This window comes from Chiloscyllium plagiosum, chromosome 15 (genome assembly GCF_004010195.1).
Source record: "Chiloscyllium plagiosum isolate BGI_BamShark_2017 chromosome 15, ASM401019v2, whole genome shotgun sequence".
Lineage (NCBI taxonomy): Eukaryota > Metazoa > Chordata > Chondrichthyes > Orectolobiformes > Hemiscylliidae > Chiloscyllium > Chiloscyllium plagiosum.
Genome location: NC_057724.1, coordinates 9,447,473 through 9,470,965, shown reverse-complemented (window position 1 = coordinate 9,470,965; position 23,493 = coordinate 9,447,473). Strand labels below are relative to the sequence as shown.

Below are 23,493 nucleotides of genomic sequence, written 5' to 3'. Positions count from 1 at the left end.
TCACTTCAGTCTATGGTGGGACAGTGGTAACGTCATTAGGATGTTAACCCAGATGCCCAGTTTAGTGCTTTGGTGAAGTGAGTTCAAATCCCACAAAAGCAGCCAGTGGGATTGAAATTTCGTTCATAAACCAGGAATATAACCCTGTTAGAAAATGCAGTCTGGTTCCTTAATAAGGCTGAGCAGTGACCTGATGGAAGTATAAAATATTAAGGACATGGGTAGGGTGGATAGTCAGAATCTTTCTCCCAGGTCATAGAGATGTACAGCAGGGAAACATACCCTTCGGTCCAACCCGTCCATGCTGACCAGATATCCCAACCCAATCTAGTCCCACCTGCCAGCACAAGCCCATATCCCTCCAAACCCTTCCTATTCATATACCCATCCAAATGCCTCTTAAATGTTGCAATTGTACCAGCTTCCACCACTTCCTCTGGCAGCTCATTCCATACACGTACCACCCTTTGCATGAAAAAGTTGCCCTTAGGTCTCTTTTATATTTTTCCCCTCTCACCCTAAACCTATGCCCTCAAGTTCTGGACTCCCAACAGGGAAAAGACTTTGCCTATTTACCGAATCCATGCTCCTCATAACTTTGTAAACCTCAGCCTCCGACGCTCCAGGGAAAACAGCCCCAGCCTGTTCAGCCTCTCCTTATAGCTCAAATCCTCCAACCCTGGCAACGTCCTTGTAAATCTTTTCTGAATCCTTTCAAGTTTCACAACATCTTTCCGATAGAAAGGAGATCAGAATTGCATGCAATATTCCAACAGTGGCCTAATCAGTGTAATGTACAGCCGCAACATGACCTTCCAAGTCCTGTACTCAATACTCTGACCAATAAAGGAAAGCATACCAAATGCCGCCTTCACTATCCTATCTACTTGCGACTCCATTTTCAAGGAGCTGTGAACCTGCACTCCAAGGTCTTTGTTCAGCAACACTCCCTCAGACCTTACCATTAAGTGTATAAGTCCTTCTCTGATTTGCTTTCCCAAAATGCAGCACCTCACATTTACCTGAATTAAACTCCATCTGCCACTTCTCAACATGCTAAGGGGAGTGGATTTGAAGTGAGGCGGGGAGTGGGGAGGGTTGGTTTTCAAGGAGATGTGTGAGGCAATTATTTTTTACACAAAGGGTGATGGGTGCCGAGAATGTGCCAGGGAATGTGGTAGAAGCAGATACAACAGCAATATTTAAGAGGCATTTAGACACATGAACAGGCAGCAAATACAGAGATACAGACCATCTGAGGCAGATGGGATTAGTTTAGAATAGCATCATGGCTGGCATAGATATGGTCCTGTGCTATCATATTCTATGTTCTAATGAACTTAAATGAAGGAAGTATGCCAGTCTGGCCTGCATGTGACTCCAGGCCATGACACTGTGATTGACTTAGACTACCGTCTAAAATAGGCAATTAGAGATAGGAAGCAAATGGTGACCTTGCCAGTGATACCCACATCTCTTGTAAGAATGACGGAAACTGAGCACAAAATCCCTGTGCTCAGATCTTGAAATCTGCTTTAAAACATGGTACTCTGAATGGAAAAAAATAGACCCCAGAGTGGGGCCTAACAGGTTTTCATAAAGAGTTAAGTTGCTTGCCTCTGTATTCCATTTCTCCATTCGTAAAGCAAAAGATCCCTTATGCTTTTAGAGCAAGCTTTCAGCCATTCTTGTTAATATTGCCTACTTTGACTTAGTATTGAGTTTTCTCTGATATATTTCTGAGGAATTTTCTGATATTTTGCTATGTTTAAAGATGCTGCATAAATGCAAGTTAACGTTGTTGAGTGAGATTTACTTAAAACATTACTGTGTTCTTGCTTCATCAGGAATGTACTGATTTCAAACAGAGTATGTAAGAAACATTCCTTCACTGTCTTATCATTTTGGCTGGAGTATAATCTTGTAAAATATGTACAGGGCCAAACCCAGCCAAAGACAAGGTTTTGTAATCATTTAAGCCTCAGTGAAATCTATTTATGTTACTATCATCAGATTTCTTAAGGCTATCAACTAAATACTCAGTGCAGCCTCTTAAAAGCTGAAAGGTTTGGGAGAATAGGGCTGGATCTTGTCCATGGTGTATTCTCAAGCTAATTGATTTGTGGAACAAAGACATAATGCAAGGTAGTCACCTATTTAGTTTGGTAGTTTCATTCAATTGAGAAGTGACCTGAGTTTGGCTTCTCTGCTCCTTATAGACAGACTGGGCAAGTGTCTGGTGTTGTTCCTGGAACCATGACCACATGATCAACCTCTGAAATGAACTTTGGAAAACAAGTTGAGGAAGCCATACTCTTATGCTATATATTTACATTTTGGGTAATTGTTTGCAGGCAATCACAAATGGGTGAATTGTTGTCAACAAAAGTCATTAATTTGAAGATGTAAGGGCAGTCATGCATCATTCAGGTCATTCACCAACTATGGTATTAAGGATAGTTTGATCTTCTCCCAGCACAGTGATTCTGTTAAGGATCTGTCCTCCACTTGAGTCCTATCTTAGCAATGAAATGAAAGGATGGTCTTGGAGATAGTGGACATAAGTTTGTTTCCCAGCTTCATGCTGTACCCCATCAATGTGCCATGTCTAACCTCCGAACAGTTGAGCACTAAATGGTGTTCTGGATTTAATGTACACATTGAGAAGATATCTGATCGTTTTTGTTCACATAGGAAAATCTGAATCTTGCTCTAAACTCTGCCTCTGCCATTGGCTGTCACGTTGTCAACATTGGCGCACAAGACTTGAGAGAAGGAAAGCCCCATTTGGTCTTGGGACTTTTGTGGCAGATTATCAAGATTGGGCTGTTTGCTGACATTGAACTCAGTAAAAATGAAGGTAAGAGCCCATTAATAAATGATGGGGATAGTTGGTTGTGGTCAACATCCCCAATAATGGTTATCAACACGACAATACAATACTAGTTGTAGTTTTCCATACAACTAGTCTCCAATAGGAAGTTGAGATATTTTAATTGAGCAGTTCTCTATGTTCTGTTTTTAAGAATCACTGGTGTCTTTTGTTCTCAAGGCTGTTTCTTGTGACCTTGTCCAGGAGTGTGCAAAATGAAAAGCTTCAACTTTATGGATGTAGATTTGTTCACTGAGCTGGAAGGTTCATTTTCAGACATTTCGTCACCATACTAGGTAACATCATCAGTGAGCCTCCAGATGAAGCACTGGTGGTGTAGCCCACTTTCTATTTGTGTTTAGGCTTGCTTGGGCTGGTGATATCATTACCTAGTATGGGGATGAAACGTCTGAACATGAACCTTCTGGCTCAGGGAGCAAACCTATGTTCAGAACCTCAACCTGAGCTAAAAATCTTCTCAAAATGTGCTAGCTTTAACTTTACCTTCACTGCCACACTGCCTCTGGGGAGGTGAGGAGTAAAGGACAACTGTCACTAGTGATACAGAACGTAAACTGATTATTTCAAGACTGGGAGATGAAAGGCAGCCTAATATCATGACTAATAACATTCTATTTTACAGTTTCATATTGTATCCACCACAGCTTAGTGTCATTTGAAATTATACTTAATGTCAGTGCCCCAAATCAAAAGTCCAGTCCTTGCTATTTTCAGGAGTCAGCATAGAAGAAGCCACTGCAATTGTCACTTGGTTTTGGAGGTCCTCAACATGTGTTGGAAATAAGGGAAGATATGGCACCAATAGAGTTGAGAGTGTGGTGCTGGAAAAGCACAGGTCAGGCAGCATCCAAGGAGCAGGAGAATCAACATTTTGGGCAAAAGCCGTTCATCAGGAATGAGGCTTGTGGATCGGGGGGCTGAGAGATAAATGGGAGGGGAGGGGGGTGGGGCTGGGGGCAAGGTAGCTGGGAATGCAATAGGTAGGTGAAGGTGGGAGACAAGGTGATGGGTCAGAGCGGAGGGTGGAGCGGATAGGTGGGAAAGACGCTAGACAGGTCAAGAGGGCAGTGCTGCGTTCGAGGCTTGGGATTGGGATAAGGTGGGGGGGAAGGGAAATGACGATATACCTCTTCCCATCCCACCTCCTGTAAAAACGCCATCACTTATTCCCAAATCCTCCGCCTCTGCCCCACCTGTTCCCAGGATGACCAATTTTTCCATAGAACATCCCAGATGGCCGCCTCCTTCAAAGACCGCAATTTCCCCTTCCACATGGTTGACGATGTCCTCCAGCGTATCTCTTCCACTTCCTGCACCTCCACCCTTGATCCCAACCCCTTCCAATCGCAACAAGGACAGACGCCCTGGTCCTCACCTTCCACCCCACTAACCTCAGCATATATCGTAACATCCTCGGTCACTTCTGCCACTGACAAACAGACCCCACCACTAAGGATATATTTCCCTCACCACCCCTATTAGAGTTCTGGAGAGACCATTCAATCCACGACTCTTATCAGATCCACACACCCCCTCCATCAGCCCTCATCCCACTCCCGGCATCTTCCCCTGCCACCATAGGAAGCGCCCAAACCTCCCCCTCACCTCTGTCGAAGGCCCTAAAGGATCGTTCCACATCTGACAGAAATTTACCTGTACTTCCACACATGTCATCTACTGTATCCATTGCACCTGATGTGGTCTCCTGTACATCAGGGAGACAGTTCGCCAGCTTGCGGATTGTTTCAGAGAACATCTCTGGGATACCCACACCAACCAACCCCACCGCCCTGTGGCTGAATGCTTCAATTCCACCTTCCACTCCACCAAGGACATGCAGGTCCTGGGCCGCCTCCATCGCCAAACCCTAACCACCTGACACCTGGAGGAAGAACGCCTCATCTTCTGTCTTGGGATCCTGCCACCACACAGGATTAATGTGGATTTCAATAGCTTCCTCACTTCCCTTCCTCACGCGCCCCCACCTTATCTCCACCCTTCTCTCTGACCTATCACCTTCATCTACCTATTGCATTCCCAGCTACCTTCCCCACCCTCCCCCAGCCCCACCCTCCTCCCATTTATCTCTCAGCCACCAGCCCCGCGAGCCTTATCCCTGATGAAGGACTCATGCCTGAAACGTCGATTCTCCTGCTTCTCAGATGCTGCCTGGCCTGCTGTGCTCTTCCAGCACCACACTCTCGACTCTGATCTCCAGCATCTGCAGTCCTCACTTTCTCATAGCACGAACAGAGCAAAGTAATGGCATCATTTGTTTCTATTTTATTGCTGACAAACTGCCTAGTTTTAATATTCCTGTCATCTCCAAACAGACACTCGGACATGTGGCCTGACCTGGTGCACCTCACGTTATGTGAAGGTCAATTAAGTGTCATCTTGAGGTGAATACTGAAGTTATTGATTGATTGCTTTTCCATTAGTGATGGCTTACCGTGACATGAATTGTTTTCAGTATACAACCCCAATGAATAATCTGTACCAGAGCATTGACTATAATAAGACTTTTTTGTAATGGTGGATGCAATATCAAATGTTCAGCTTTACTTAAACTTGACTTGCATTTTCCCTGCAGTGTGTGTTAATTTAAAATATTAGTTTATCCATGAATGCAAGTAGGAATTGGCACTTGGCCATATAAGGAAATATTAGTACGTTCAGTGAAGGCAGTGGACTTTAAGGAGGAAAGAAAGCTGGATAAGGTATTCCCAGGGTCGTGGAGCCTAGACAGCTGATAGAATGGATCCTGATGGTGGAACAGTAAAAATCAGATGCATAAAAAGGTCAGAGGTTGAGGAGCCCAAATATCTGGGTCCTTGTAGGACTGGAAGAGATTAACAATAGAAACAAAACGTGTTCTGAAGAAAGGTCACTGGACCTGAAACTTTAATCCTGCTTTCTCTCCACAGATGCTGAGTTTGTCCAGCAATTTGTGTTTTTGTATCTAATTTCCAGCATCTGTCCTTCTCTTGGGTTTTGTTTTTGAGAAGTTAGGGAGAGGACTGGATAGCTATTGTAAGGATTGTTCAAAATTTGAACATGAGTCTCAATGTGTATTTCAACTAATCAAATCTGGTTTGTACAGTGTGTTAACTTCAGTAACAACCCAGACTACAGTACAGTTTGTGATCCTATGCATTTTATCAAAACCAGCATATTACTTGCATCAGTGAAACTTAGACAAGGTTAGAGGTTTAGATTTCAAAATTAAAAATGTCAAAATGTATTGTTCATATTAAAATGGTAGTTTCCAGACTTGTCCATATGAAGCTAATATTAACATATTCCTGGGGTCTCTTTGCCCTTAGCAGGATTCCATGAGTAAACAGTGGTGCTGTCAAAGACAGTGCATCTGAATGGTGTTTGGTAAGTGAAATAACCTGTTAGTAAATCTACTCTGGGCTTCTCCAAATTCAACACAAAAAGCCTCAGTTTAAAAAACCCTTTTTAGCTGGAGGAGGGGCTTGTGACACAAGGGCATAGTGGCTCAGTGGTTAGCGCTGCCGCCCCACAACACCAATGACCTCTATTTGATTCCAACCTCTGGTTACTGTGGAGTTTTCACACACTCCCTGTGTCTTCGTGGATTTCCTCCGGATGCTCCGGTTTCCTCCCACAGTCCAAAGATGTGCAGGTTAGGTGAATTAGCCGTGCTAAATTGCCCATCGTGTTCAGGAATGTGTAGGTTAGGTACAGTAGTCAGGGGTAAATGTAGGGGAATGGGCCTGGGTGAGTTACTTTTCAGAGGGTTAGTGTGGACTTGTTGGGCCAAAGGGCCTGTTTCCACACTGTGGGGATTCTATTCTATTCAAAGAAAATCTACTGTTCAGAAGTAATTAGTCATCTGCACTAAGGACATTTAAAGTCTCGAGGTGCAGTAGTGTAAGAGGAGGAATGATGAGGTATGAATGTCACATTGAGGGCAGTCACCAACATTTGGCAATTAACCCAGTTGACTGTACACTGAACCCATTTAAAGGATTGAATTTGGGCAAACTCCTTAACAGAACACATCATCCACTCTGCCTGTCCCTCCACAATCATACCACTATTTGAAATTTCACTGCCTTGAGCTTGGGTGTGTTGTGGGCTGATTCATGTGAGAGATCGCTATGTTCAAGTAACCACTTGGCATGTGACTCGTGATTAGATAAGCTGCAAAGAAAGGAGGTAGACCATTTCTATTAACACCTAGCAATCAGTTTCCTCTAAGTACATGGTGTAAAGCTGTGCAACAATTTGAACATACCATACAGCCAATGAACAGGTTATGCTCAACCACTGTAGTGATTTAAAATAGGAGTACATGAGGCTGCAGAGCAATCTCGTGGCCTCTTCACTGCAGAGAGCGCAGTCAACAAAAGGTGGAGGGGACTTTGCTATCAGTGTTGATGTAGAGTATTGTCTCTGTTCTACATTGGGAGAAAGTGAGGGCTGCAGATGCTGGAGATCAGAGCTGAAAATGTGTTGCTGGAAAAGCGCAGCAGGTCAGGCAGCATCCAAGGAACAGGAGAATCGACGTTTCGGGCATAAGCCCTTCTTGAGTGATTCCTGAAGAAGGGCTTATGCCCAAAACGTCGATTCTCCTGATCCTTGGATGCTGCCTGACCTGCTGCGCTTTTCCAGCAACACATTTTCAGCTCTGATCTACACTAGGTTCTACATTGATATTTGGCATTCACACAGAACCAATTAATGAAGCCTGTCAGAGAACTAATTTCTTGATATTAATTGGAATCTGCTTACTCCAGCACTGGTTGCTTTGCTTCGTGATGGAGAGAGTCTGGAAGATCTGATGAAATTATCTCCAGAGGAGCTGCTGTTACGATGGGCTAATTACCATTTGGAGAATGCAGGCTGCCAGAAAATCAGCAACTTCCACTCCGATATTAAGGTATGATCAGCTGCAGAATGATGAAGTGGAAAATGATCCTTTTCTGGGTTTAATTGTGTGCAGGTTGGGATTAGCAGCAATTGCAAATGTTAACTTTTTTTCGTGTGAGTGCTAATCTGATGGATATTACTCTAAATTTAATTGAAGTAATTATTTGGGGTGTAGATTTTACAGCAGAGTAGCTTATTTCCCATTTATCAGTGAGTTAGTAATTATATATCTGAATTCTCTAATTATAGTGCATGCATCTTTGATTAAATATTGAAGCTTTTCAAATTGTCTTGCTTTCCAAGTTCTTCGGTTAGATTTAAAAGGTTGAGTATTGGTTATGATGTACTTAATGAAGTTTTGGGAGGTGACTAAAAGGGTGGGGCTTTCTATTGTAACTATTTTGAGGGAATGGTTCAAGAACTGAAGGTGCAGTAATGTACTACAGGAGGTACAATATATAATAAATTTGTTCTTTGTAAGCAAGTTTGTAATACTTAGACATCTGAGTAAGGCATTTTGCAGACTGGATGCTAATCTTGATCAATGTTATGGATTCGTGTTTAGGATTACTACTTCTCCTGTTGCTTGTATGTCTTAAGAAAATCTGTGATATCATGTCCACATACTCTGATCCATTTCTCTAAGGCCACCAGCAATTCAGCAGTGTATGTTTTTGTTAGAGTAGATGGCGGGAAGGCCTGTAACCAGACAACTTCGTTTTGAAGTTACTCACTTTTTTTCTTAAACAAAACAGCTCTTTACTTATTTCCCTCTGGCTCTTTTGCCAATGATGTTATCCTCTCATTAGTAAAAACCATATTGTAACTTAACTTATCTACAGTTTCTCCCCTTTCCCCCCCCCCCCATCCAGCCTGTGTCCCATCATATACTTTGAAATTATTTCTGAGTTTTTGTTCCCACTATCTGACTCTATAAATCAGTATTGAATGTTTTTCTGACTGGATGAGTGAATTAATAACCATTATTCCAAATCCTATGACTTAGATCTCCTGATAGGAAGATCACCATTACAGCAGTGTTGACTGGAGTTGTGTGTCAAGGCCATGCGGAAGTCTTGATGCATCTGACACCATGGGAATTGCTCAGGAAGTTGAAGCTTCCAATGGACTGCTACCCTAGATCCAGAACCCTTTGTGCGGGGTGGGGGGTGGGGGTGGGGATGCGGGGGCGGGGGGAGAATATTCCCACTCCTGATTTAGAGTTGGAGATTTCAGAGTGTTCTGACTGAGTTGCCTGAATAGTTAACCAAGGAAGGTAGACGAATTAAAAGAGACTGTCCTTTACCCGTTCTCTCCCTCAATGACTGCTGTCAGAGGATTGAGGCTAGTGATTATTATCTAAATACCTTTGATTAAACATTGATCTTTTTCCAGTCGTTTATTCTGTTTGCAAACGTTTTTGGATTATGAAGAAAAATCTGCAATCTTGTGGTTTGTAAATAATGTTTTGGGTTGCACCTCTTCAAACGTTTTCTTGGAATTGAGTCATTTACTTCCCATGAAGATATGGACCACTATAACTCAATAGTTAATGTTTCCTTGGCCCAGCTTTTACCAGCATTGTCCTCCTTGCTCCAACAAACTCAATTTGAACACTTTCAGCTTGGCCTGATGCAGGAGATGTCAACTTTGCTTTGGTGTTTATGGGTTCAAGTTCCTCAATGTAATCTGTGCTGATGTTTGAATATGGCATGGAGGGAGTATGAGACATTCAAACAATGTCTAAGGCTGTCCTCTCAGGTGGGTTGAAATAATCCAATAACCTTGCAGTAAGGTGTAAGGAAATTCTGACAGGTATCCTCGACAAATGAACACCCACGTCCACCTCCACCAGACAGTCCTCCAGCCATTACTAAATGGCACCCTTTCTGGTTATTAAAACACATTGTTGTTTGTGTAAGCTTGTCATGTGCAAATTCCTGCTGTGTTTCTTGAATGGAAAGCAGTGACGACCCTTGAATTTGCTTTTGTAATTGTGAAGCACTTTGGCACAGCCTGATCCCGAATATGTGCATATTCGTCGTAGCATATTTCATAAATGGTGTCACTTTAAATCACCTTGTTACATCTTCAGTCCATCTACTTGCAATGCGAATGGTCTTTATAAGCGACCTACTTTGTTTCTTTTCAGGATTCAAGGGCTTACTTCCATCTTTTGAATCAGATTTCACCAAAAGGCAATACAGAAGGTGAACCACGTGTTGACATCAATATGTGGGGTTTGAATGTAAGTACCAGTGAATACTTAGTATAATGCTCCAAACAGATGAAAAATCATTTCCAAATACACTAGTGTTACTAGATATTACAATCCTTATGTTATGCAATATCATATTAATAATGAGTGCTTTGTTGATTAGACTTGAAATAAGAGTCCTAAGGAGGACGTACTCGAATAAACTTTAAGGCATTCTATTGCCTTGAAATATTTGCTTATCTGTTCAGACAGTTAACACCTCTAGAACACTCATTCTAACATCTGAAAATGCATAATGCCCAGATACAAGGACAAATTAGTAAAGATTTTACTGTTGGAATTAATTTTGTTTAATGCTGCGAAAATGCAGAAGGAAATATTTGATCAGGTTTAATTTGTTTTTATTGGCTAATAATAATTTTGTAAGGATTGTTTTTGGTTTCTGTTCTCCACCATGATGGGTGAGAGTCTTCTCTTGGCTAAGAGTTGCTGTGCTGAGGAGGAATGAGGCATTTCTGTGCTGATGTGTACCCTCGCTACAGAGGGAGCATTTTGGACTGAGGCCTTGGCTACCTTCTGAGGGAGCCTTGGAAGATCTCTCTGACTTACCTTAAGAAGTGTAAAAGAGATTCTTCAGGCATCCTGGGTCAAGCAAGTACTCAACGAGCGAACAAACAAAATAATCCTTGAAGCATCACATTTGCAACTTTTCTGATTGTTAAAATGCATTGCTGTGTATTCAATCACTATCCTGATGGGCATCATCTTGAAATAAGATAGTTCTTCCTTGTAGAGTTGAGTAGAGTATACACAAGGTCAGAAATCACTTGTATTGTCACTGGTGTCTAGAAGCTGGCTTACTGTTATAGTCATAGTCATACAGCATGGAGACAGACCCTACAGAAATACCTGATGCTGATGATGAAACAGTTCCTTGGTAGAGCAAGCTATTCTGAAATAGGTTTCCTTAGGGAGTGAAATAACTATAAAAATGTGTTCAATCACTTCAATGTGACTCACGTCAGAGTGATTGACTAGCCCTGTTTGTATTCCCACAGTTCCAAACCATGAAAAATAGCATTTAATCATCTTTCACATATTTGTCACATGCTCCATTGGCTCATCTCAACAAAGACAGCAAGAAAGTTTTAAAACTGATTTCCGTTAGGCTGTTTTTAAGATTGAAAGTGAATTTGGAAGATGTACATGGATTAGAATATCCTAGAGTTCCTGCAGTGTGGAACTGGGCCTATTGAGTCCACGCTGACCCTCTGAACGGCAGTTCACCCAGGCCCACTCCCCTATCCTATTTCTGTAATCCTGCATTCCCCATGGCTACTCACTTAGCCTGCACATTCTGTACACTATGGGACAATTTAGCATAGACAATCCACCTAATCTGCACACCTTTGCCCTATGAGAGGAAGCCTGAGCACCCAGAGGAAATGCACGCAGTCAAGGGGAGAATGTACATACTCCACACAGACAGTCGCCCAAAGTTGGAATCGAACCTGGGTCCCTGGTGTTGTGAGGCAGCAGTGCCTACCACTGAGCCACCGTGCTGATGGGGAAAGTATAATTTGTGGCAGGATAGACGGTGAATGATTGTGCATATGCCAGTTTCCCTTGCAGCAACAGCATCTGGGCCTTCAGCTCAGGAGTGCCCTTGTTAAACCCCTCCACCTGTCTATCTCTCACAAATCCCCCAAGACTTAGCTTAAGACCTATCTCTTTAATCACAGTTTTGGTTACCTGTCCCACCATCAGTGACACTATAGTGTCAAATTTTGGATGATCATCTGATTGTCACTAAGACTCACTATTTCCTAAATAGTTCTGTACCTATTATAAGGGATAGACTCTCCCATCACCCCAGTGAAAGATGATCAAGAATGAATTCCACTTGGGAACCATTTTATAAGTAATATAAGTCACCAGATATGTATTTAATTTTTGCTTTCAGAATAAATTCTTCCCATATTTAGCTCTGCAAGTGCAACTATATGTACAAACGGATCTCCCTCAATGACAATTGAGGAGATGGTGGAAGAGTGGTATCCAGAGACCACACCCTGATCAGATGATGTGAATTAGGGGCCATTTGTAGCCTGTTGTACCAGTCAGTAAGGCTGTGGCTTCAGTTTTGTATTCCTGCTAACCCCATTTTGAGTCTCTAGTCAATCAAGAATCTATCTATCTCTGCCTTAAAAGTATTCAGTGAGCCTGTCCGCACGAGTCTCCTTGGAAGAGAATTGGAAAGTCTGTCAATTGCCAAAGTGGTGCGGAAAATACAATGCACATTTCTCTGTCAAATGGGATATGCATTATTTTTAGCTATGTCCCCCAGTTCATACCCCTTCCCTCACTACCCCCACCTCAGGTCAAGTGTGGATTTATATAAATTGATAGAAAATATAAGCTCCTATAATTGGATATGAATGGAGGAGGCATGGTTCGTAGTAAATAGGGAAAAGGTTATGTCAGAGTACGACGCGACCTTGATCCAATGGCCCATTTTGCTGAGGAGTGGCAGATGGAATTTAATTTAGATAACTGAGAGGTATTGGTAAAACAAACAAGGACAGAACTAATGCAATTACTGGTAGGGCTCTGAGTAGTGTTGTCAAGCAGGGGGGTTCAAGTACATAATTCTTTGAAATTTTCACTGCAGGCAGGGAGACGGTGGTTTAGAAGGCACTTAGCACACTTGCCTTTACTGCTCAGCCCTTTGAGTGTTCGAATTGTGATGTCATGTTGAAGCTATGCAGAACTTTGGTGAGGCCACTGTGAATGGTTCTAGTCACCGTACTTTAGGAAGGATATTATTAAATGGGAAGGGTTCAGAAAAGATTTACCAAGGTGTTGCTGGGACTAGAGAATTAGAATTATAGAGAGAGGCTGGAAAAGCTGGTTCTTTTTCAGGGGACTATAGGAGGTTGAGGGGTGACTGAATAGAGACTTATAAGATCATGTGTGGCCAAGTGGGCCGAATGGCCTGTTTCCATGTTATATGACTCTATGACATTGTGACTTCATAAGTCTGCTCATGATCTTTTGTGTTTCAGTTACTCATTCTGCTAATTTCCAAGGGATACAGTTGGTTCTGATATAATATGTTTCTTCAACATAAATTGGCTTTAACGCCATTGAAGAATTTTGACCATTATTTGTCGAACGTGAATTTTCCTTACCTGTGTTGGCTGTAACGCGATTCTGGCCCCATTAGTTTAATTGGCGCGGCCATTGTGTGATTTATTTTTGTAACATGAGATTGCACGAGAATGGAACTACGTACAGGCCTAGTCTGTTCATCTGTTCCTCATTAGATAACCTCTTCATAACAGGTATCAGTTGAGTGAGCCTCCTCCTGAATTGCTCAAGTTGACCAAAACTTACACTGTATTCAAGATGTGGCCGAATTAATACACTATAGATCCGCAACAAAACAGCCATACTTTTACATTCCATTCTCCTTTAAAAAAATAACACTTGATGTACCTTTTAGAATTTGCCTATTTTACAACAACATAGTGTACTAATGACGAGCAGAAGTGAAAGGTGCGAGTTATTTGCTATTAATGGATTCGTGGCTGTATGGTATCCAAGACTGAGAACTGAATATGAAAGGATGCTCAGCATTTAGGAGGGATAGATGAAAAAGAAATGAGGTAGTTTTATAATTAGGGGCATGATCACTGTATTACTGACATTCTATCCCCAATCGCAAAAACAGGATATAGAACCTGGTTGGTGCTAAGAAACAGGATGGATAGGAACCATTGATGGAAGTGCCTTAAAGTCCACCAAACAGTCGTAGTAATGTAGGGCATGTTATAAATCAGGAAATTAATCCTAACCCAACTGTTTAAGAAGAGTGGGGAAGAGAGAAAACCAGAAACTACTCATTGATCAGACTGGTATTGATAGTAGGGAAAATGTTGCAACCTGTATATGTAATGAGATTCTTGAATATTTTAAAACAAAAATTTCCTGATTGGACAAAATCAGCATGAATTTACAAAGGGGAACAAGGCGACAAAGGACACTTCCTCACCATGAATACCTTTTGCATGGAAGACTGATGAGACCATATCTGGAGCTTATGAGCAGTTCTGTTCCCTTTGTCCAATGAAGATTATGACAGACCTCTGGAGCAGGAGAGTCTTGAATCCAGGCCTCCTGCCTCAGAGGTAGGGGCTCTACCGCCATGCCACAAGAGCCCTCCCACTAAAAATTATACTTACAGTAGAGGTGGTACATGAGAGGTTCACCGGACTGATCCCTGGGATAGTGGGACTGATTGGAGCCACAGGCCCAGTCTCATTCTCAGTTTAAAAGAAGGCGATCTCCTTGATACTCCGGAACATTCTCAAAGGAAGAGACAGAGCAGATACAGAAAAGATGTTTCACCTGTCTGTGGGGTCTGGCAAGGAGACACCGTCTGTATGTAAAAGGCAAGCCATTTAGGACTGAGATGAGGAAGGTCCTCTTCACTCAGGGTAGCACACCTTTTGAAATTCTGTTCGCTGGAGGGCTGTGCAAGCTCAGTCATTGTGTAAATTTCAAGATAGAGATTGATAGATTTCTAGTTAGTAATGAAATCAAGGCATATGGGTAGAGTGTAGGATTGTGGTGTAGAGGTAGATGATCAGCCACAATCTAGAATGGTTAAAAAGGGCTGAATAGCCAACTCCTCCTCCAGTCTTCCTGTAATAGTTTGCTGAATCTGCACACGAACCTTTTGTGATCCATGAACCAGGTCATCAAAATCCCTCTCCCCTTAAGAGTTCTGAAACCTCCCTCAACTTGAACAAAATACTGCTTTTCTGTTTTTCCACCCAAAGTGTGCATATTTATTTTTGCCCACCTTATGCCCTCCTCACCAAATTTCTGCCCACTGAGTTAACCTTTATATCACATTGTAGATTCCTAATGTCTTCGCAACTGAAGTTCCTACCTATCTTTGTCATCAGCACATTTAGCTGACATATGTTTAGTCCCTTCATTCAAATAAATTGTAAAGAGTTGAAGCTCTGGCATTGATCCCTGTGGCATACCACTTGCCACATCTTGCAAACCTGAAAATGACCCATATATGCCTGCCTGCATTCCAATTTGTTGTACTTTACTAATACATTATCCTTTCAGTATGTCATACACCATGAACTGTAATTTTGCATAATAACCTTTGATATGGCATCAAATGCCTTTTGAAATCTAAGTACACATCTCTAGGTTTGTGTCATGGCCTTGGGTCAGACCATGGAATGTGACACTGAAGGGAAATTCAAACAACAATCCTTCAAAGAAGGAAGAGAGGAGTCAAAACAGAATGGGCTATGATGTCTTGTGACTACAAAAATAATGAAGGGCTGATGACACCATATTCAACAGAAACCTATTTCTCTGCAGATTATGCCTCAAACTGCAGAAGTATTGTGTGTTTTTCCCTTTTATCGAACATACAAGGACAGAGGTTAAGAGGCAAACTTCAACTATACTGGAGTGTGCTAGTGGGACTGACATTCTGGAGTATGCCAATGAGCTAATTTAGCCATGTGTAATCAACCTTCATTCAAGGGTTAGCATGCTGTGAAGGTCACAGTTGAAGATCTATCTCCTAGTAACCCCTGTGTTGCAGGTAGAGTGGCTCTCTCTCACTCTTGGGGCTAGAAGCCAACAAGTGAGCAAACCAGACAAAAGGAACAAGGCAACAAAGGACACTTCCTCACCATGAATACTGGAATTTTATTGATCAAAAGGAATCAACCGCAGAATCTCAGCCAACCTGCAAAACGAAGAATCTTAAAATCAAATGTTCAGCTACCAAAATCAATGCTACTGACAACCTCCTCTGCATTTCCTGCAACATTCAACCATCTATTCTTTCAGAACAACTCCAACAACAATTGCAAATCTTTTTTTTTTAAACGTTCATCTTTTTGGACTTGCCTCTCATTCTAATCTATGTGTATAGTTGATCTAGTATCCTTGGGACCACTCCATCAGGCACACCCTTCCATTAAAAAACAGTGGTCTTACCTGCTTCTTCTACCAGTGTGTTAAAGTAACCAGTTAAAAACACAAAGGTTCTTTTCCTCACCTAAAGAGAGACATGGTTGTTTTTGAGGGATCTGAAGGAGCCAGTCACAAAGCTGACAGGTGAGGATGGTACGGCAATAAACCACTGGCTTGAAATGTTAAATTGTTTCCTTTCCCCACCGATGCTGCCTGGCCCCTGAGTATTTTCGGCATTTGTGTTTTTAACTGGTTACTTTAACACACTGGTAGAAGAAGCAGGTAAGACCACTGTTCAAATGGAAGGGTGTGCCTGATGGAGTGGTCCCAAGGAGCCAACTTTCTGGCACTTGTGTAAACTGGAGCATTGCGGCCTGGATTTCTTTTGGTTGTCAAGGTGAGGATGATAGACTTAACCTATTTGGGCCAGAGTTTGTTGGAGTTGGGTTATACCTGACCTGTTTGTTTAGTTTGTTTCTTTTCCTGCTCCCTTTCACTGAACTTCTTGTTTTAAAATGGGCTACAGCTTGACAGAAGTGAGAGATGGTGACTATATGATGGTGGCACCACAGCATCTGGCAGCTTGGTGATTTTACAGGGATCAAACCTAACCAATCAGACTTGAAGGATCAGGAAAAAAGCAAAACAATGACTGTGGTGTGGTTAAATCGGGTGCAGAAAGAGAAACCGAGGGCATGAAAGGTTGGATTAAGAAAGAGAGAGAGAGAGAAGAATGGAGGGCAACATGGAAAGGAAAAAAACGAGACTGGAAATTCTGCAGCTCAGCTCCTGACTCCCCAAAGCCTGTCCACCATCTGCAAAACACAGACTAGGAGTGTGATAGAATACCCCTGACTTGCCTGGATGGGGGCAGCTCCAACATCAACCATCTTAAACACACGCTCCATTCAACTTCAACAGTACAATGGCAGCAGTCTGTACCGAATACACAATGCATGGCAGGACTCAGCAAACTTGCTTCGACAGCACCTTCCAAACCTATAACCTCCAACAGAAAAAGGACAGCCGATGCATGGGAGCGTCACCTCCTGCAAGTCCCTTTCCAAGCCCTACATCAGTCTGTGAAAAGGAAGTGTAGCAGCTCAAGAAAGTGACTCTCAACCATTGCGTTTAGTTCAATTAGGAATGGGCAAAACAATCCTAGTTTTGCCATCAATGCTCTGTGCCAAAGATGAGAGTAAGGCGCACACAGTGTTAAATTCACCACGCAAAGTAATATCTGGTAATTAATGGGCAGTTAGTTTGCAAGTACTGCAGATTCTTGAAAATGATGGGTAGGAGGAGATGGTATTTGGAACTCAGCCATGGTGCCAGTGTACAAACGTATCAGTGCCAGCACCCAGCTCAGATAAATGGGAAAGGCACTTGTTTGTAAAACTACCTGCCGAATCTACAAATAGTACCCTCGATGTGAAGGGTGATGAGCCAACATTGTAGCAACTGCATGTAACATTGGAAAAGCTGAACACAAAAATAAAAAAAAGGCTAAGGTTCCATTTGGACAAAGCAAATGGTGGGATGATATGAGCTAGTCCGCAGTTTCCTGAGATTGGACATTGTCTCGATGCCCCGATGTTCCTGCAAACTTCTCCTTGTAAGAATATGTCTGCAGTTCTCCTGCAGAATGCCACACTGCCATTGTGTGGTGAACCACTTTAAGAATTTGAGTTCAGTTGATTTTACAGTCACATTTGGCAGCAGAATGTTGTGTGCTTGGCACCACCTACAGGCAAAAGTCACTTGAATATTGTGATCACTCAACCTTTCTACTGTATAACAGATTATACATGCATCAGAAAAAAACCATTTTTAATGCAAACAGTGGCCAGTTCTGGACTGACATTTTTTTTTCAGAAATGTCCAAAATGTTTATTCAAGTTTGTGTAGAAGTCCTGAATATAAACTTTCTAACAGTGAGCATTTATTTAAATTGAATCATTGTTAAAAAATCTAAAGTATTGAATTGAATTGAATTTATTGTCACGTGTACTGAGGCACAGTGAAAAGCTTTGTCGTGTGAGCAATACAGACAGATCACATAGTTAAGTAGCGTAGATAAGTAAATAATAGGTAAACAGCGGCAAAATAAAAACACAGGTACAGGCGAATGTTAAGAGTTTGAGAAGTACATCCAGTATTCTAACAACTGTAGGGTAGAAACTGTTTTGAAACTGGCTGGTGCGTGTGTTCAGGTTTCTGTACCTTCTCCCCAATGGTAGAGGTTGTAGAAAAGCATTGCCAGGGTGGGATCGTTCTTTAAGAACGCTGGCGGCCTTTCTTTGACAGCGGGCCTGGTAGATGGATTCTGTAGATGGCAGTGTGGCTTTTGTGATTGTCAGGGTTGAGTTCACCACTCTCTGTAACCGTGTCTGATCTTGAATGGTACAGTTGCCATATCAGGTAGTGATACATCCAAACAGAATGCTCTCGATGGTGCACCTATAAAAGTTGGCAAGGGTATTTGCCATCATGCCAAATTTTCTCAGCTGCCTGAGGAGGAGGAGACATTGTTGGGCCTTTGTAACCAGTGCGTCCACATGAAGAGTCCAAGAAAGCTTGTTGTGGATGACCACTCCCAGGAGCTTGACACTTTCCACTCGTTCCACCTCTGTGCTGTTAATGTGTAGGGGGGCATGAGTAACATCCAGCTGATAGTCAGTAATGAGTTCCTTGGTTTTGCCGGCATTGAGAAGTAGGTTGTTCTCAGTGCACTATTTTTCCAGGTCTCCCACCTCCTGTCTGTAGTCTGTTTCGTTGCCATCTGAGATTCAACTGACTATAGTGATGTCATCAGCGAACTTGTAAATGGCATTAGTCTGGTATTTGGTGACACAGTCATGGGTATACAGTGAGTACAGTAGGGGGCTGAGTACACACCCTTGAGGGGCTCCAGTGTTGTGTGTTAGTGAGGATGAAACATTGTCCCCAATCTTCACTGATTGTGGCCTGTGGGTCAGGAAACTGAGGATCCAGTTGCAGAGAGTGGGGCTTAGTCCGAGATCATTAAATTTAATAATCAGTCTCGAGGGGATAATAGTGTTGAAGGCTGAACTGTAGTCAATGAGTAGGATTCTTGCGTAGCTTTTCTTGGTGTCAAGATGCTCTCGGGAGGAGTGAAGGGCAAGTGATTATGGCATCTGATGTGGATCTGTTGGTCTGATGGGCAAATTGGAGTGAATCATGAGGAGTGGGGAGGCTGGGGTTGATTAATGCCATGACCAGCCTTTCAAAGCACTTCATGACCAGTAAAGTTAGGGCCACTGGGTGGTCGTCATTGAGACATGCTGCGTGAGTCGTCTTAGGCACAGGGATAATGTTGGCCCTCTTGAAACAGGCAGGGACAGTGGTCTGCTGCAGGGAGAGGTTGAAAATGTCTGAGAAGATCTGCTCATGCTCTGAGTGCACGGCCTGGTACTCCGTCTGGTCCCACCGCTTTCCTTGGATTCACACGAAGGAAAACCGCTCTGATCTCTGATGCAGTGACAATTGGGATAGGTTCATCAGGACTTGTTAAAATAGGTGTTACCTCTCCACCAAGATTCTGCTCAAAGCGAGCATAGGTGTTGAGACAATCTGGGAGGAATGTGTCATCGTTTGCTATCTTGCACTGTCTCTTTTTAGAACCTGTGATGTGATTCAGTCCTTGCCATAGTCGCCGAGTGTCTGTCTGGGTCTCTAGTTTGGATCGGTGTTGGTCCTTTGCTGTCTCAATGGCTCTGCGAAGGTCATATTTGGTTTCCTTATATTTGAGTGGGTCTCCTGATCTGAAGGCCTCACGCCTGGTTTTTAGTAGGTTCTGTATGTCCTGATTCATTCAGGGTTTCCTATTGGGGAACACCAGGATTGACTTCGGTATGCAGTCCTCCACACACTTGCTGATAAACTCTGTGATGGTGGTGGCGTGCTCATCCAAAGTACCTGTGGACTGTTTGAACATGGTCCAATCAGCCGATTCCAGATAGCACTGGAGTTAATCCTCTGCCTCCTCCAACCAGCACTGGACATGTATCCGTGAGGAGGTCTCCTGCTTGAGCTTTTGCCTGTACGCCAGGAGAAGAAACACTGCATTGTGGTCGGAGTTCCTGAAATGAGGGTGGGGGATGGAGCGGTAGGCATCTTTCACAGTGGTGTAGCAGTGATCTAAAATGTTCGGGCCCCTGGTGGGGCAGGTAATGTTCTGGTAGTACTTGAGCAACATCTTCTTTAGATTGGCTTGATTGAAGTCACCAGTTACAATAGACAGGGCCTTGGGGTAACTGTATGTGAAGTAACTGAATCTTTTAATTTTTCCAACGTGTATTCACTTCAGGCTTTTAAAATCTCTATTTAAACTAATGGATGGTAAAATCCAAGGACGGTTGCCCTATATTTAATCAGAAATATCTTTGTTTGCTTGGGTAAAGAAAAACAGAAATATCTGAACATTTTGGTAAATAACAGAAATGCTGCTTGCTTATTTCATTCAATATCCCCTTTAATCTGTGTCTGGGGCGATATCCTATATACATTTATCCGTACTTACAATGGCAATGTGCAACATCTCCACATGTAATGCTTAAATCCTTAGCTAATCAATGCTGGAAGAGATCTAATAACTTGAGGGGGAAAGAAAAGGATGTTCTAATGCTGCTTTAATGCTGTCAGATCTGTAAATGATGACAAATACTAATAGACGCTCTAGAATCACTTCTGTTTTCTCTTGTAGGAGAAGGACAGCCTAAAGCGAGCGGAGTACATGTTGCAGGAGGCAGACAAACTCGGCTGCAGAGCGTTTGTTACTCCAGGAGATGTTGTCCAAGGAAACCCAAAACTAAACTTGGCTTTTGTTGCCAACCTGTTCAACAAATATCCAGCCCTTCAGAAGCCTGAAAATCAAGACATTGACTGGAGTCTGCTGGAAGGTAAAAGCACAAAGATAATGCATGTAGATACCTCAAAAAAGACTGCGTACCGGATCTTGATGTCCATTTTACTTGTAAAGCTTAAGCAGTTTTCAAAACCAGAAAATGCTTGTTGGAATTTTGATTACTCCATAGGCTCATTTAAGAATGTTGAGTCACAACTTAACTTATTACCCCAGCACTCAAAAAATGTGGGTATTGGGAGAGGGAGAGGTAATTTGAATTTAATCAGTCAGTGGGAAATAGATGTGTTTGGATAGGTCATCCATTTCACACTGAGGTCAGTATACAATAAAGGTATATGGCCGGCCAGTTCCTCCAAGCCTTTTACTATGCCATCATTATTCTTGAGGATTCACATTAGTAAGTCCAAGGCAAGTTTCCAGTCTTGTACTTTATTGTTGGCAGATCCCTGGGGCAGTAACATATAAGGGAGGAAGAATAGGTTGGTCACAATCCGATATATCTACAAGCCCAAAACATTGTCCAATTCTATAATCCTCAAGTGGAAATCCAGACACAGAAATGGAATTAATGGTCCTTGATGTCAAGGCAACATTCAACCTCACATAATCTCAATTGTCTTAGAGCTATTTTAAGTTCTTAATCTGGCCAGTCTCCAGTGGCTAGCGTACACCTGCAACAGAGGAATGGGGCAGTAAGTTCACAATTCAACAATATTAACATTAACTTCTATTCTAATGAAAGAAATCATCTGATCTACAACAAAGCAATGTTTTGGCTTGCTTTGAGAAATGGCAAGTAACATATTTGTGTTATGCAAGTTCCTAAGCAAGTTCCCATCAGTGAAACGTAAAAAAAAAACTTAAATATCACCACCGACCTTCACTGGCTCTGCTAGTACCAAGGCATCTTGGAGTTCAACTTTGACTAAATGTCTGACTTAACATCGACACTGACCATTGACCGAGCACAAGTGACTGGAAAGTTGACCTCCTTGATAGAACTTCTAAATTTTGTGAACTTTACTACAAAGGAGAGCATGCAACAATGCTGTGGGCAAGGTGCCATCTTCGTATCACGTGCATTTTTACACAGTTGCAATTTCATTGTTATCAACTTGAAATACTTGAATAATGTAACCCAACGTGATTTGTAAATGGGCAAACTCCACAATGATAGCAATGCTTCAGATTGAAAGCTCGATATTCTGTTTACCAAGCGCCAGAGATAGCAAACAAATCCTGACATTGTCTGCATCCTGGGAACAAAAGTAACATTTTATCAGATACTTTGGAAAGCTATAAAATATCAGTGTGTATGAAGAATCTGGGTGTAACATGGAGATGTTAGTGGGGATTTGCTTCAAAAGAAAATGATGAATTCTGTTTTGATAAAAATGATGCATCTTTTTACATTTAGGTGAAACCCGTGAAGAAAGAACTTTCCGCAACTGGATGAATTCACAAGGTGTAAATCCAGCAGTAAACCATCTTTATAGGTAAGAAGGAATGTTTTCATCTAAAAATTGTTCAAGAATAAATCTGAGTCATTGGATTGCAAGTATTGGTATTGGGATGACCGGGACCAGTTTAAACTCACTTCTTCAGCAGGAGGTAGGTCACCCTGAAATTGGAGCGATGAATGTACACTTTTTACCCCTTTTTGAGGCTGAGCCACCAGGTCACCAGAATTGAGTTGGAGTCTGGTTACATTTTTATGTAGATATATACAGAGTACTCTAATTGTCCTACTGAGATGAAAATAGTTAAAATTCACACAAAACCAGGTTGTAGTCCAAGGGGTTTATTCGGAAGTACAAGCTTCCGGAATGCTGCTCCTTCATCAGGTGCAGCGCTCCGAAAGGTGGTACTTCCAAATAACCTGTTGGACTATAACCTGGTGTTGTGGGATTTTTAACTTTGTCTACTGGATAGCAGTAACAGGATAGGTCAGAGTCAGCATGGATTTATGAAGGGGTAATCATGCTTGACTAATCTTTTGGAATTTTTTGAAGATGTAACTCTCAAGATGGACAAAGGAGATCCAGTGGATGTAGTGTACCTGGACTTTCAGAAAGCCTTTGATAAAGTCCCACATAGGAGGTTAGTGAGCAAAATTATGGCGCATGGTATTGGGGGCAAAGTACTGACTTGGATTGAAAATTGGTTGGCTGACAGGAAACAAAGAGTAGTGATAAACAGCTCCCTTTCGGAATGGCAGGTGGTGACCAGTGGGGTACCGCAGGGATCAGTGCTGGGACCGCAGCTTTTTACAATATATATTAATGATATAGAAGATGGTATTAATAGTAACAATAGCAAATTTGCTGATGATACAAAGCTGGGTGGCAGCGTGAAACGTGAGGAGCATGTTAGGAGATTACAGGGTGACCTGGACAGGTTAGGTGAGTGGACAGATGCATGGCAGATGCAGTTTAATGTGGATAAATGTATGGTTATCCACTTTGGTGGCAAGAACAGGAAGGCAGATTACTACCTAAATGGAGTCAAGTTAGGTAAAGGGGCAGTACAAAGAGATCTGGCTGTTCTTGTACATCAGTCAATGAAGGTAAGCAT

General features: G+C 42.3%; 1 protein-coding gene across 3 annotated transcripts in view; it reads left to right on the top strand.

Moving 5' to 3' along the window:
* The window catches only part of LOC122557098 (plastin-3-like), a 116,368-nt gene that overhangs the window by 81,209 nt on the left and 11,666 nt on the right, over positions 1–23,493 (top strand). For all 3 annotated transcript variants that reach the window (XM_043704396.1, XM_043704398.1, XM_043704397.1), the window contains exons 7-11: positions 2,695–2,860; positions 7,663–7,805; positions 9,948–10,043; positions 20,758–20,953; positions 22,337–22,415. In XM_043704396.1, coding sequence (XP_043560331.1) covers positions 2,695–2,860; positions 7,663–7,805; positions 9,948–10,043; positions 20,758–20,953; positions 22,337–22,415 — 680 coding nt within the window. The remainder of the gene's footprint in view (positions 1–2,694; positions 2,861–7,662; positions 7,806–9,947; positions 10,044–20,757; positions 20,954–22,336; positions 22,416–23,493) is intronic.